This window comes from Mauremys reevesii, linkage group 2, assembly GCF_016161935.1.
Source record: "Mauremys reevesii isolate NIE-2019 linkage group 2, ASM1616193v1, whole genome shotgun sequence".
Taxonomy (NCBI): Eukaryota; Metazoa; Chordata; order Testudines; family Geoemydidae; genus Mauremys; species Mauremys reevesii.
This window is the reverse complement of record NC_052624.1, coordinates 87,391,611-87,407,870: the sequence shown is the minus strand read 5'-3', so window position 1 is coordinate 87,407,870 and position 16,260 is coordinate 87,391,611. Positions and strand designations below refer to the sequence as shown.

The following is a 16,260-nucleotide window of genomic DNA, read 5'->3' as shown; positions in this document are numbered from 1 at the left end:
GAGGAAAGTAATGCATCTCTCCTGGGTTTACTGTGTGTGGAAAGAGGCCATTGACTGGTCTGGTTGTGTTATTGGTGTGTTGACATTGTTAGTATCACATTTACATTATAGTACAGTACTAGCTCTTTCAGTTAGGGACTATGACTTCTTAGAAAGTGCAATGCACACCTTTGGCAGGGTATATATAATGACAGCCAGGGACATTGATGAAGCATGAGACTGGGAATTAGAAGACCTATTCCTAGCTCTGCCACTGACTTATTGTGCCACAACTCTTGCACTTAATTTAGTCCATATTTAAAAATGAGACACTGGTGCTTATCTGCCTTTGTAAAAGGCCTGGGAGATTTACATATGAAAAAAATCTATATAATTTAAATATATTTATTTTGTTAAAAAGAATCAACAATAAAACTATCAAGAATGTTGGATCACAGAGTATATTTTCTTCATTTCCCTATGAGATGCAGGGTGCCAGAGATGACAAACCACTAGACTGGAACTTCGGAGATTCCTGGCTCTACCACTGGCCTGCTGAGTGACCTTGGGAAAATCATGTCGCCTCTCTGTGCCTCAGTTTCCCCATCTATAAAATTGAGATAATAATACTGACTTCCTTTGTAAAGCACTATGAAATCTACATTGAGAAGCACTGAATACGAGATAGGCATAACAATTATTATATTTTATAAACAGGAAAACAGACAATAATACGTGAGCTGTCCACAACTGCTAAGGCTTTGGTGAGGAGAGGGGTGAAACCACAAAAGTTTTTTCATGTGAATTATTTAGTTTGAGTATTTGCAAAACAAGGATTAGCAAAAATAAGGTCAAAAAGAGCCTTTTGTCTTTCCATGTGGTTGCATGAATGGTTAGTGAATGAGCTGATTAGATGTTGCATATAAATTGTAAAGGGCCACATTCTGAGCTTGCTTATGCTGATATAAATTCAGAATAGCTTTATTTACTTGATAATTTCATTTACTCTTTACAGTCTGTACCAAGAGAGGAGTAGGGGAATACACAATGATCGACTCTAATCGTTCAGATGTCTTTGTAGTTCTCAACATGCTTGTCAGAAGGAACATCCCAAATACCAAAATAGAGTCATTCTGAATGTCAGATGGAGACATGGTGTTGTATGTCTGGAAATGTGGTGAATCAGAGAAGTTGCATTTAAAATAAAATCGAGGATCAGCAATAATGCTAAGAAGATTTACACCAGTTGAGGAGCTGGTCCTGAGTATTCAGGCAATGCTTGTGCTTTGCACATTAATTAATATTGACTGGTATCCAGACTCTGGCAGTGTTAATCTGCTCTGCAGTAATATGTAAAGCTATTTAAAAAAAAAAACACCACAAAAGCAGGCCCTCTAGCTAAGGAGATAAATATTTGTACTCAGTTATCACTTTATTTATAACAATAGGGGGAGGGAATGCTTGGAACACAGTTATTCATAAAGGCTGACTTTTAACAATATATTGAAAACAACTGCACTGTCTGCTACTACCCACACTCTGTTTAAACTGGCAGGCTAGGATTGTTTCTTAAGCTGTGTCACTTCCATGATGAATTTAGGTTTTGTCCAGAATGTTTAATCTCCAAGATAACGCGCTAATGAAATGTCGAACAGAATAGGATGATGCTTTGGGGTTTCTGTGAGCTTTTGATACCATCTGACTTTCCCAGAGCACCAAATCCTGCAGGCCCTACACATGCCATTAGTCTTATTGAATAGCACTATTCCCATTTAGCCCCAGAGCCCTTTAGAGGTGGTTGGATTATAGATATTCTTTCCTTGCATTGGACATAATGGGGGCCAGACTCGACAAGTTGCTGAGCACCTCCTGCAATGTTTTGAGTTCCTTTAGCTCCACTCAATGGCAGTTGAGAATGCTCAGTACTGCATAGGACCGGGCTTTTTGTTTGTATATTTTATTATATTATTCTTTGGTCTGAAATGCAAAATAACCCCTTGGGTGGCAATATGCTTTTCCCACAGGTTAACGGAGCCACACCTTAGCAGAGCCAACCACAGCATATTCTTCTACAGAAAAGTGTTGTTAGGAAAATATTGTATGTGTTTTAGCTGCATTTTTAATGCAATGTTGCAGGTGGAATAAGGAGGTGGAGCCAGTATCATGTGACCAGCCAACTCTCTGCAGATCACTACCAAGTGTTCTGCAGACAATCAGACTTTGATCTACAATCTGGCTTCAGTTATGATGTCAGAAACTGTGTGTGGTCATGGTCATGTGACATGATACTTAGATGAAATGCTGTTAGAGTTGTCATTACCTACAGGCCTGATTTGATCATCTTACTAATGGTGAGTAGCACCTTCTTCCACAAGTAACCCTGTTGACTTCAGTGGGACTATTGTGGTGTCAGGTGCCAGGCAGTGTGAGTGAGGGCAGCTCAGTCTGGCCCTACATTTATGATTTGTTCAGAACTGTTTCAACCAAATACTGTATAGATGCATTTAGCACATTAAGGATAATGTCACTGGACTCGTATTTAGTGAAGGTAACAGGCAGCAGCAGCTGCTGCTAGATAAATCAGAGGTATTTGTAGATAATGAATGGTGAGGCGAAGACAATGTAATTTTTTTACATGCGAGCAACATTGATTATGTGACACGATTCCATCATAGCAATGCTACTTCTGGTTTGCTAGATGATTGATGAGCAGTATACTCCATGTAATCTTCTTGTATGTTGGATGTGGGTGCCATAAACTAATAGCTACTCATTGAGTACAAATGTTTGAAGGTCCTGTGGATTAGAGCTGCTGTGTGATTCAGCCAATGAAATAAAAGGCAAGAAATGCAAAACTTATTGTCACTGTTGCAGTGTTAACTCATCCAGCCTACATACAGTTGGTATTTCTGATAACTAGTTAAGGGCGGGCCACACCCTGCATGCCAACACAAGGGAGTAAGAGGGTGTATTGTAAGGGAAGCTGTGGTGTAGTTTATTAATATAGCATCTTAGCCATAGGCAATTGCACACAATACAATAAATACAAATTTTAAATTGACACCACTCCAAAAAAAAATACAGATTTTAAAAATACAAATTAACCATGCAAGTTTAGCCCATGTAACTGCAATATTTTCACTACACAGCAAATATTCTAATTTCTGAGGTGATGGGGTTAAAGGCATATGGGTCAGGAATGGAGACAGCCATTTATTTCTGAGGTGGCAGTACTGGTTATAAGACAATAAACAGAGTGGTAAGTCTTCAGCTTGGCCAGACCTGCAAGGACAAACACAATTGTCTTTCATTACTAGCATACTTCCCTTCCAGATAGGCAGTCTGCATAGTCTGGAAACAGAGACCTGTTAAAGCCCTCCTTAACATATTGAGAGGGGAAGCAAATAAGGCAGAACCAAAGCATTTCTTCCCACCCCCTCTAGTGAGCAAGAAGGGACAGAGATTGGTGAAGAGTTGACAGGAGGCTTGGCCTTGTCTCCATCCCCGTTACACTGAGCAGTATAATTGTGCAGGTGCATCAACAGACGTGCTGCACTAGGAAGGAGTTGAACTGGTGGCAGGGGGGAGGGGAAAAAGGTGGAGGCACTCTTCTAAGCTCTGCTCATGTGAGTCGCTGCTCAGAGTAGATTGCACAGCTGTTCAAAAGATAATTGTGGGCTGCTTGGCTCCTTGAGCTGGGTTCCTCCTCAGTAGGGCTGTGGGCTCCGCTTGGCTCTGTCGTATTAATTTCGATGGACTAAAGGGCCAAAACCGTCAAAGGTGTTAACATGACATTAAACAGTTTTAAACAAGATTCGCCATTTGGTGTGTCGAGACCTTAGCCTGCTTAGGACCTCAGTGGCAAAGACATCATTAAAAAACCTTGTAACCTTCTGTTAAAGATACAGGAAAGAAGACAAAACAGCTAAAGCATTTGGAATGTGAAGTGTTAAGTAAGGCTTTCATGTTAACAATTTTTTTTGTTCTTTTGCCCTTTAGCTGTACAGAGTCTTTAGAAGGAAATCCCCTATTTTGACAGTCTTTTAGATGGTATTAAAGAAGATAATAATTGTCCTTTTGGGGAAAAGAGAACAAATTAGTTGATGGGCTGGAGTTGTCATGATTATTAAAAAGTCTTATCCCATGTCCTAAGAGAAACACACACAAAGGGGTGAGAAAAGAACTGTAAGGATAGAAAATGCAGCTCCTGTCTCTAGCTTTGATTCTCACTTGCAACCTCACTGCTGTGGAAACACATGGGTACAAGTACACGGTCCTATCAGCCACTCCGAGACCTGACAAACTTGTACCAGCATTGGGCTTTTTGAGCATTGCTTTTACCTGCTTCTCTGGTCACAGACTCACAGCAGTGTTGCAAAATACACAGTCTTGGCTGACTAAGCCAGACTCTTATTCGACAGGAAAGAGAAGAAATAGGATAGGGAAGGAAAAGGACACCTGTGGGGAGAAGGGGAGACGCAGTCTCACATCCAGAATGGAGATTGGGATTAAACTGCAGAGGGTGGAGGTGGTGGTGATGTTATATGAGTACCTCTTTCTGTCCCACTCTGGCCAGCACATTTCTCAAGATTAAGAAGAAGAAGGCAAAAATGGTGTCACGCTAGATCCGGGAATCTCAGGAGATGGTGGAGGTGGCAGCCATGATAGTGAAGCTTGTTCCTTTCACTTCTTTCAGTCAACCAGTGTTGCGGTAGCTAGCTTTCCCCCACAGTCTCTTCTCTCAATGACCCCAAAAAAAGAGTGACCAATGGAAGTAGCCTATATCTTCATGTCTACCAGTTAGGCCTAATTTCTGACATACAAGTTTTGGTACACTAATTTCTGGTCCCACACTTTTCTTGTTTACCAGGTATGATCTTAACACAGTCCTTAAATTATATCAGTAGGCCTTGTTGTTTTGGACTGATTCAGTCCTTCTGTCTCCCCTTTGCACCTTTTCCCATCAACATTTATTGTTATATGTAAGCGGGGGAATGGTCCCCCGTGGGGGAACTTTTTTTTCTTCTGTGGTGGTGAAGTGGGCTGGCGAAGGATGAGGATCTCTCTCCCCTCCCCACCCACTTACCCCTCCCCCCTCCCTGAGGACTCTCCTGTTTGTGTTTTGTTTTTCGAGCCAACAAACCCCAACAAGAGGGGGGGGGGGGCTGGGGGGCCAACCCCCAACTGGCTGTGGCCACTAGCTAGGGGGGCAGGTGCCCAGGTGTCCCCACTCTCTGCTCCTCCACTCTGACCTGACCTCCCTTATTCCAATTAAATACAAAACAATTTGTTTTTTTTTTAAAAATTAATAAAAAGAGAATAAGAATAGATATAAAAGAAATGGAACAAACAAACACATCTCTGTCACAGGAACATGTGGCAACAATGTCTCAAAACACATCAGCACTTGCAGTCTGTTCCTTGTGCAGCCTCTGCCTCAGGCTCTGGCCCTCCTGCCCCTGCTGTGCTGTGCTGTGCTGTGGGGGGGGGGTGGACTGGAAATGGTGGTGACCACGGTGGGGGTGTTGGGGTGGTTTCTTCCCCAGCCAGCCCCCCCCCCCCGGCCCCCCCCCCCCAGCCTGGCCTGCATGGACCTGGCCTGCTGGGGAGCCCTTTTGCTGGGCCCTTTTACCAAGGTTCCCCCCCCTTGGCCCCCCCCCTGGCCCCCACACTCTCACCCTCTGGCTGCAGCTCTGCTCCTCCACTCCCTCTGCTCTCTCTGGCCTCTCTGCCTCTGGCTCTCTGGCCTCTCCTCCCACTCCAGCTGCTCTCTCTCTGGATGCCTCTGGCTCTCTCTGCTCCTCTGGCCTCTCCCTCCACCTCTCTCTGCTGCTCTCTCTCTGCTCTCTCTGCTCTGGCTCTCTGCTGCTCTCAGCTCTCCCTGCTCTCCTCCTCTCTCTCTCTCTCTCTGGCTCTGGCTCTGGCTCTCTGCTCTCTCTCTCTCTCTCTGCTCTCTCTCTCTCTGGGCTCTCTGGCTCTCTCTCTGCCTGCTCTGCTGCCTGTCTGTGCTCTGCTCCTCTCTCTCTGCAGCTCTGGCTCCTCTCCTGCTGGGCTGGGCCTGTCTCTCTGTCTCTCTGCTCTCCCTCTCCTTCTCCTCCTCCTCCCCCCTCTTCACTCTGTCTCCACTCCGTCTGACTCCGGCACACACACGGGACACACACACACCTGCTGCCTCACTGATTGCTGTCTCTCTGATTGGCCTGCCCTGGCCTGGCCTCTGGCTGCCTTGAAGCATTGGCCTCTGGCCATCTCAGTCAGGGTCCATTGTTCCTGGGGCCCTGATTCCTCATTTGCCTACTTTTAGCAGTGCTGGGACAGCAAAGCCACCCCCCCAGCAGTCAAGTAACCATACAGTCCCCCCCCCTCCCCCCCCTACAAAAATTCTCACACACACACACACAACACACACATCACAATAAATAAAAATATACATCATAAAAACATTATATATTAAAAAATTATATTAAAAAAAATTAACATTTAACAAAACATACAACACTCATTCTACTATTTAACATACTATATATAACATATACAATCATATACATACATATAACACTACATAAGTATCTCTAAAGTTAACATAAAAGTACACCTATATTAGCCTCTTATTACTCCTTATCTGGTGGTTTTTTTGTTACCGTTTTTCGGTTTCCTATTCTTGGTAATATGGTGGGTCAGTTTGGGGATTGGGCCATTCTCGTTAGGGTTTGGGGTTTGCCCTTGGTTTTGCCCCCCTCCCTGTTGTTCCCCATTTGTTTTGTGGGACTGGTTCCTTCCCTCCTCCTGTCCAGATTCTCCTCTCCCTCTCCCCCCTGTCTCTAGTGCTGGTCCCTGTTTTGGGCTCCTGTGTTGTGTACTCCTCTCTCTCTCCTGTCTCTCTCAGTGCCCTAAACTGTAGGTTGAAGCTGTTGGTGTGTGTGTGGGTTGTTTGGGTGTGTTGTGTCTCCACTGTATTTTTTTTGTCCTATGTCGTGTATTGTTACACTGTAGTGTCTATGGTTAGGACCTAGTACGGAGCCCCACTGACTGACGATCATAAGTCCTTTTCCCTTTTTTGGTTTTTTGTTTACTTGTCATTGGAGCTTCTTTTTGTATCTGCAGCTTCACATCATGGTGACATCATGTCATCATGAACCTTTTCTGACATGGTATCCTCATTTAGAATTTCTTGATTTCTATGTTTCTCTGTTGATGTTGCTCATATCAGCCTTATGTAGCCCAGCCACGTAGACAAACAGGAACCCCCAAGAAACAACTGGAAGTCTCCTTTCTCTCCATCTTTCTTTCCTCCTTTTCCTCCTCATCTCCTTCTCATTTTCATCATCATCAGCATTCTCTCCTACTTCTCGGTGTTCATCTTTTCTTTCCCTTTCTAATGTCTTCCACATTTCTTCTTTTTCTTCTGCCTCAAATCTTTTTCCTGGGGCCCCTCCTGGGGCATCTCTTCCTCCTCCGCTCCTCTCATCTACCAATTCTCTCCTCCCATCTTCTCTTCTCCTTTGCCTGTCACTCTCCCTTCCTCCTCTCCTGGTAATCCTCCTGGTCTCAGCTCACTGATGATGTTCATTCCTCCCTTCCCTGATTTTTTTTCTTTCATGCATTTTGCTTTTTTTTTTTGGTTTTTTGTTTTGCCATTGATGTTTGGCATTCCAGCATATCTGGCTTCTTCTAGCATCTACATTTGCCTCTCCCCGGATTCAAGTCCCAGTCCAGCACTGGCTGTTAGGCATCGGTGCATGTGTGCTGTGCAAATGGTTTTCTTGTCCTTCTTTTTTTTTAAAATGCGTAATGGTAACTGGTCTTTACAAGCTATATATATCTCTGGTGCTCTACCTGCTTCATATACTTCATAGTTAGAGCAGTTAGACAGTGCTCGCTTGATAGTCTTCTCGATGCACTCTATTTTCCACCCACCTCCACGTGCACTGGCTTCCACCAGGGAGGGCCTTCTCAGGCCTAGGGACACCTCCTATCCTTCTGCCCTTGCTTCTCCCACTGCTCGGCTGCTGCTTCTCTTGGTTTGCCACTGGGTCCCTTCTCCTTCTCTCTCCTACAACTCTAGTCTCCTTCTCTTGTAGTTCTCTCATCTTGTATGTCATCTCCTCTCATGGGTTCCTTCCTTCTCTCCCTTTTTGGCCCCTGGGGCCCTTTCCCTTCTTGGCCCTCTGGTATTGGGTGGGTTATTTTTTCTTTTCCCCCTGTTTTCTTTTTCCATCACTTTCAGCATCTCCTCTTTCAGGACAGAGTTTTTTTTTTTTTCTTGGGTTAGCTTCTTTCTTTTTCCCCCTTTCTTTTCAGGGCAGCTCTTTTCTCTGTGCACTCACTTACTCTTGGTACTTCTGCTTCCAGGAACTTCCTCTCTTCTTGCCTGCATGTGGGCTTCTGACCTCTTCTCATATTGTGGCAGCCTGCATTTCCCTTTTAGAACTTCTTACTTTTTTCTTCCTTACTCCACCTTTTCATTCAGAACTGCTCCACTTCAACCAACTCTGGGTCTGGAGTTCTCCACTCTGGCTCATCACTCTGTCTCACCTCCTGGGAGTCTCATGTCCTGGGCCCTCTATCTCCTCCCAGGCCTCCTCTGGCTCTCCTCAACTCTGTTTCTCCTCTTTCCTAGGCTCTTTCTTCCAATACCACCCTTCTTTTCACTCAAATTCCTTTTCCACATCTCTCTTGTCTGCCACTGCCATCTTTTTGACTTTCTTTCCTTGCTTGAAATGCCTTTCCTCTGCCCTTCACCTGGTGCTGCTGACAGGTATCTTAGCACTCTACAGCTACTCTTCTACTTCTACTCTTAGCACACGTAGCCTTCAACACTTCTCTTTTCTTCCTCCCTCTTCACTCTGTTCTCCACCACTTCTCCGCTCTTCTGCCTTCCCTCTTCGTTTTTCTGCTGCTTGTGCCTGTTTAGCTTCTGTTGCCTTCCTGTAGCTGCCTGTTTCTCTCCCCAGCGCTTGCTGCTTCTCTCTCTGCTTCAGTTGCTTCTTCTTGCCTGTTCTTTCATTCTCTGCCTGGTCTTGTGAGTGAAAGCTGGCACCATGTGCTGAAGTTCAGTTCCAGCCATGGTAAGCAGGGTGGACCCTGTGTAACTAGGATGTTTTGGAACCAATTGTGGAATGGCTGCCCCACTGTGATGTGATAGGTTCGGGGGAATGGTTGTGCCTGGGGTGAACTGGGTTCTTGTACCGTGTGAAGTGGGGGGCTCCTGTGAAGTTTACCCTCCCTGCCCTGCCCTTGAGAGGACTCTTGAGTCTCCACTGCCCTCCTTCCTCTCCCCTCCTTGCCTAGTGATCCTCTCTGCTCCAAGAACCTGGCTGCCAGGGGGGGCCCCCTGGGCCCAGGATTCTGGGGGCCCCATCCCAACCCTGGCACCCCCTGACCTAACCTCAACCCCCTCTCTGCACTCCAGCCACCCCCTATTCCTACTTATTCCATCTATTCCACTGATTAATCCATACACTTTAATCAAAAATTTAAAGAAAGAACAAGAATAAATATAAAAGAAAGACAAAGAATAAAAATCATCAGGGCAAGTTGGCACAACACAACATCTGGACAAAGGAAATGTTCCAGAACATGTCTCTGGCAGTCTCTTGTAGCTGCCCTTGGTCCAGGGCTGTGGCCCTGGCTGTGCAGCACTCCTGCTGGGGGGGGGTGGTGGGTGACTTGGTGGTGGGGGGCTTGGTGGGGTGCTTTGGTGGGGGCCCCCTTGGTGGCTTGGTGTGGCCCCTCCCCTCTTGGCCTGCCAGCCCCCTTGGCTCCAGTGTCCCCCCCCCCAGTGGCCTTGGCCCCTCTGGCCCCTGGGCTGGGTTCCTGCCTGGGGGCCCCTCCCCTGTCCCCCCTTGGCTGGCCTCTGGCTCTCTCTCTGCTCTCCCTCTGGCTGGCCTCTGGCTCTCTGGCTGCAGCTCTCTCTCTGCTCCTGCCTCTCCTCTCACTCTCTCTGCTCTCTCTCTCGCTCTCTCTGGCTCTCTCTCTCTGATCTCTGCTGCTGTCTCTGGCTCTGGCTCTCTGGCTCTCCTCTGCTGGCTGCTCTCTCTCTGCTCTGTCTCTCTCTCTCTCTCTCTCCTGTCTCTCTCTCTCTCTGCCTGCTCCTCTGCTGGGCTGTCTCTCTGCTGCTCTGCTCCTGCTCTCTCTGCTCTGCCTCTGGCCTCTCTGCTCTGTCTCTGTGGCTGTCTCTGCTCTCTGCTGCTCTCTCTCTCTCTGCTCTCTGGCTCTCTCTGTGCTGCTCCTCTGGCTCTCTCTCTGGCAGCTTGGCCCCTCTGCTGGCTCTCTGGCTGGCTCACCTCCTCCTGTCTCAGCCCCCTCCTGGCTCCCTCCTCCCTGTCCTGCCCACTCTTCTTGCTCCCCTGTTCCTCCTCACAGCCTGATGACTGTGGCCTGCTGCCCCTGATCTGTGTGTCTAGCTCTGTGCCAGGACCTGATGACTGTCTTCCTCTCCTCCCTGATTTGCCAGGAGGTCCTCCCCCCCCCACCCTGGGAACTATAGGGCCCTGTCACCATATAGGTTATTGGGCCACGCTCTGAACTTTCACTCACTTTTCACAGTTGAGCTCACAGCTACAGTAAATTTGTAGCCCAGATACCACAACAGATCCTTGGGCTTGACTCCTTAATTAGGGGGAAAAAAAGTGTTTGTGCGCCCAAAAATGCCACCCACTTGTGTTACCAACATTCAAGGTGAATTGTGCAGATCAAGGACCCTTCATCTTCTTTCTTACCTGAGGAATGAAATAGTGAACAATGATGACATTTAAATGATCCCTGGGCAGCTGAGTTATACTGTTACTGAGATGAATGGGGCAGTTCACAACTCTCAGTGCTATTATTCCAGGCTTTCTGCAGGCTCGGGTAGACATCTCTGCATCAGTTATGCTTTGCTCACATTTAGAGGTTTACTTTACAACCATAAAAGCTAGAGACTTAATGTTTTTAAATGAAAGTTGACATTCTGGAGAACAAGGCAGCAGCTCTAGAGAGGTACTGCTATGGTATATGTATTCATACTAGCTGTTCCTGAGCCCTGACAATATACACGGGGTTAATGCAGTTTACTCCCTTCCCCAGAGCATTGGGAAAACCGGGAGGGATACTGTGGCTCTCTAAATTGCTTTGTACCTTACCCAGGGCAGATTGTAACTCATGATTTAGCTCTAGACTGTTAAAATGTAATATTTTAATATTAGAGTTTGTTTAAAAGTGGTGAAGACTTTTTTCACAAAAAATATGGAAATATTTCCCCACAAGTTTTGAAAAGGAATGATTGTCACTTATTTGAAATTTAATTTTGAATTTTTTTATTGAAAAATTTTGGCTTTTTTAAACTTTTGGTGTTTTCTCTCCATTTCTACCTCTTTATAATTTTTTTCCATCTCCTCTTCACCACCCTTCTTAAAATCTTTTTTTCCAATATTCTAGTGAAAAAGAAGGGAAGGGGAGAAAGCAGGCAGAGGGAAAAGAAAAACTAAAAAAAATTAAATTAACATATTTTTGGTTTTGTGTTGCACTAAAAATGGAAAACTTAAAAAAATAAAAGTTACATTTAAAAAAAAAGCCATTTTTCAGTAAAATGTTTTTCATTTGAAAAATTTCAGTTGGCTGTTTTAAGTATAGAGTACATAAACTGGGGATAAGTTTGTGTTGTAATAAGACCATTAAGTGTTGCAATCCTAAACCTTTCTGGTGTTTATGTAGTAACATTTCCAAAATATATGGTACTTGATACTACACTGGTCTGCAACAAAAAGACAGTATTTGTCAACAGATACCACTCAGTGGAGTTACTGCGCTTTCTAAGGATAATGTGAAACTACTGTATCTTGGATGCTACTGTGAGGTGCTGAGTACCCTCAGTTCTCATTGATTTCAATGGGGCTTGGAGACATTAGTATCTCATAGGATTAGGCCCCTGTGTGTTGGGCCATGTCTACACTACAGGGACTATAATGGCATAGTTATGGTGCCATAACTATGCCGGCATAACTCTGCAGTGTAGACACAGCCCACAGCAACAGAAGGTGTCCTTCTGTCTCTGTCGGAACATCACCTCACTGAGCTACAGTAGCTAGCTTGACAGAAGCATTCTTCTGTTGACCTAGCTGTGTTTATGCTGTCGGATTATACTGGCATAGCTGTGATCCTCAGGGGTGTGAATTTTTCACATCCCTGAATGCCATAGCCTTGTTGACCTAAACTTTCAGTGTAGACTATGCCTAAATGTATAATGATCTCTCAAGAAGGAAAATATTTTGTGATCTTTACATGGACTGGGGTCCTCAAACTATCAAAATTATATTTGTTTTCTTATGAAGATAGTACTAAGGAATTTTGCTGGATCTTCAAAGTTCAAAGGATCTTAATCTGACAATATTTGAGGTTACGTTTTATGTCGGATTGTATTTTGAACTGCTATTCAATCTCAAACCCATTTCTCTCAGTGCTAACTAGGTTCTTGTTTTCCTCTCTTAGGTTGCGGTCTTTGGTAAAGCAATTAGAGAGAGGAGAGGCTTCGGTTGTAGACCTAAAAAAGAATTTGGAATATGCAGCTGCCGTACTTGAATCAGTGTACATTGATGAAACTAGGTGAGTTAACTACCCCAGTGTATTGATATTGTGTACCACTCAAATTAAGTTGTAATTTACATATCAGTTGGGAAACTGATGGACTAAAGGCCTCCACAATAGGCATAGTTGCTGTCATTCTCAGATGAGAGTCCAAGATCTGAACTATCCTCTTAAGATAGCCATCCATGTCAGGATTGAGGCAAACTGGTGGGGTGTTGTTCACACTTCTGCTTCTACCCATTGACATGTACATAAATAGGTGACTTAAATTTGCCAAATCTATCATGTCAATTCGTTTCACCAGAACTAAATGTACGTCTACAGAAGCGTCTTGGGCAAAATTTCCAAAACTTAAAAGGAAGTGATTATCTGATTGTTATTTGGAAATGTTATAAATCTCACCCAGATAAAAAAGATGACAAAATTGGGATTGTGAATACTGGAAAGCTGAAGATGAGAAATCATGAGAGAGTAATGGAGCTGTTTCAGTGTGCTGATTCTCTTGTTTATCTGCCTGGGAGTGAGCTTCACAATCTGGCATGTGGCTATCCAAGAAAATAAACAATCTGTTATAGATTGTCAAAAACGTGTTCCATTAGGGTTACCAAAAAAAAAAAAGAGTGAATTTTTAACAACTGTTTTAATTAGAGTGTGTATGAGATGTTATAAACCTGTGTTAAGAGCCCTCTATTTACCCATTTTTCCACTCTCCTTCAGGCGTTTATTGGACACAGAAGATGAGCTCAGTGATATTCAGTCAGACTCCGTGCCCTCTGAGGTCCGGGATTGGTTGGCCTCCACCTTCACGCGGCAGATGGGGATGATGCTTAAAAGGTCCGAGGAAAAGCCCCGGTTCAGGAGCATCGTCCATGCAGTGCAAGCTGGTATATTCGTGGAGAGGTAAAGGAAGATTTAATTATTCTGCTCCAGTGGCTGGTCAGGCTTCGCAGATTGTATTTTTAATATTGAATGAAGACTATTTTATTTTGCTTTTATTGGTACGTATTGGTGAGCAAGGACTGGAAAACTGGGACTAAATAATTGATCATAAATGGAATCTTCACGTATTTATTCGCTATTAGCATAATATGGATCTAATATAACTGGTGCCATTTTGGTTTTTCCTCTTATTTTTTTTAATGTATGCTTTCAGTGGCCAAAGGGAGGACAAAGAATATATGGCTTCAGATATTCCTATGATAGGGATAAGAGGTTAACCAAAGGCAGACAATTCAGTCCCTGGAGTAACTCTACCTTTGTGGTCCAGTAAAATGTATAAAGGATGGACAGGTGGCTAATGTAAATCAAACCAAACCAAACCTGTATCTCATCATTCCCGGCTTGAATTACATGAGTAACAAAATCAGTTTAAAGGTTCAGAACTCAGAGGAGTCCACTAAACCAATGAAACTCCCTCAGTCTTCTCCACTGCTGATTCCTGCAGCTTGTACCAAATCACACCTCTAGAGCTAGATCAAACCTGATTTCAAACATCTGAACCTTTTAAAACTTCTTGCTGTTTGAATTAGGACTGCCCTGTATCCAACTTTCAGAGTTTCACCTGTCTTTATTGAGGAACCTCCCTTCTCTGACATTCTGTTTCTTCAAAACAGAATATGGAGTCACATCTATGAAATATACTCATGGCCAAATTTAGACAATGTGTAAGCAGGCACATCCCAGTTATCTACAATGAAGTTGAATGCACTCATGGCAGAGCTGAATTGGGCTCTCAGTGTAGTGAAGAGTTACTTTTAACTGAACTCTTTATGTAGTATCTACAATATTTTGTTTTATATAGTACATTTCTGTAGGAGTTGTTCACTCCAGTCACAGTAGGTTAGCAATAGTGTTTATCAGAATTTCATTGATGGTCTAACCTAGGGTCCGTTAGACATGTTTGGTAGCCATTATACCACAGGCTACATAGAAACATGATAGTTTCTTCCTGCATATTTATAGCTTCTTTTCTATCAGTGTCTCTGAATATTCAGAAATGTGTTGTACTTGTGTTAAGAGCACTAGCAGATGTCTATAAGTTAAGGGGGTGCACCTGTCATTGCTTCAGTTTGGAAAACTTTTCTCACCACTTTGACAAGCTATACTATGTACACCAACCAAACAATACATTTGTTGAAAAAATGTATTTAATTCATTTAGCATTTTTTTCTGTTTTTGAACGATCTTTTTACAGATTTATTCACTATTTGAAATTGTTCAGTAAGTAGTTTTTTATTAACATACTTGAGCCTGTGTTGTTCATGAACAGCTCATAACAAAGTCAGTGGATTACTGCATTTTCTACCATCTGTTGTTCAGGACTGATGGATAGTTACCTAAATCACATGATCAGAGATGGTTGCAGGATTAAAATCTATATTTTGGGGGCGGGGAATCAAACTGTCAAAGTTCTTTTAATTTCAGAAGTCTTAAAACAAGCCCATTTTTTTTCGACGTGTTGTGAATGTTTTTCAATTGCTTTTTTTAAAATTCATATTAAAATATTATTGGTTATTGAAATATTTCATTTACCAAAAGCCTGGGAAATCATGTATGGTAGACTTGTCTCTGGTAATAACTGTATAAATGTATTTCCATTAGGTCTTATGTTGTTTACATGTAGAGAAGGGTGCAGTCCGCACCTATAGCCTTATTCAGCAAAGCATTTAAGCATGTGTTGAACTTTGAGCACTTGTACAAACCCATTAAAGTCAATGGGACTTGAGCACACACTTCAGGTTTAACACATGCTCAAGTGCTTTGCTGAATCAGGGCATAGGTGCTAATTACTAGAGCTGGGCAAAATCTTTTGTCCTAAACTTTTTTCAGTGAAAAATGTAGCTTTGACAACACTGAAATGTTTTGTGATTTTGTGTTGGTTTCACCAAGTTGTTTGTTTAGAGAAAAAACAACATATTCAGTAAAATGAAAAACATTTTGTTTCGATGTTTTCAAAGGAAAGCATTGTGATCTTTTTGGTTCAAAATGACTTTTTGCTTCACAATTTCCTTTAATTTTATTTTTTTTAAATTCAAAAACATGAAATATGCTCAAACTGAACTGACACATTTAGTTTTCTGTTGAACAAAGTATTTCATTTGACCCAAATTTACATTTTTTTGATGTTTTAATTCACTGAAAGTTTTTTTTAATTCACTTTTGCTTCAACCCAAAGCAAATATTTATTTTGAGGTTTTGGACTTGCCAACAAGCCCCCCCAAAATCAAATTATTTACCCAGCTTTTCTGATTACACCCTTTGCACACACCTGCACACACAAACAACACAAGACTATATGGAGCTGTTTTAAAAAACAAAGTAAATTGTTGGAAAAGCTGTACCATATAGGAGCTGAATAAGTCCAGTCAACAGACTTGATATGCTTACTGAAGCTCTATCTTGAAATGCATTCTGTCCTGGGACAGCAAGGACTGAGAGGGTTGAAGACGCAGTTATTGTGGGAGAATAGGAAAGTCTTGCATTGCTGAAGAGCAGCTCCTCTGCTTGATCAAGATGAGGCAGATGCTGAATGAAATCCCATTTGGTTCTACTTGTCCAGGAAGACTGTGGCCCTAGTATGTGTCGTGGAGTAGGAAGGATGTAAAATGAGGAAAATTGAGGTCATCCTTAGGACTCAAATAAAGATGCGGAGAATATGTACAGGAAAGAAGAATTGCAATATGTTTTTCTTGAATAAATGATGTCTCCTGAAAAGAA

At 43.2% G+C, this 16,260-nt stretch overlaps 1 protein-coding gene across 9 annotated transcripts in view; it reads left to right on the top strand.

Annotated features, from left to right (window-relative positions):
* PDE1C (phosphodiesterase 1C) overlaps positions 1 to 16,260 on the top strand; it is a 533,093-nt gene that overhangs the window by 397,820 nt on the left and 119,013 nt on the right. For all 9 annotated transcript variants that reach the window (XR_005594060.1, XR_005594059.1, XM_039524494.1 and 6 more), the window contains 2 exons: positions 12,448 to 12,561; positions 13,261 to 13,443. Coding sequence is in view for 7 of the 9 variants with exons in the window: in XM_039524494.1 (XP_039380428.1) it covers positions 12,448 to 12,561; positions 13,261 to 13,443 (297 nt within the window). In the remaining 2 variants the exon portion in view is untranslated. The remainder of the gene's footprint in view (positions 1 to 12,447; positions 12,562 to 13,260; positions 13,444 to 16,260) is intronic.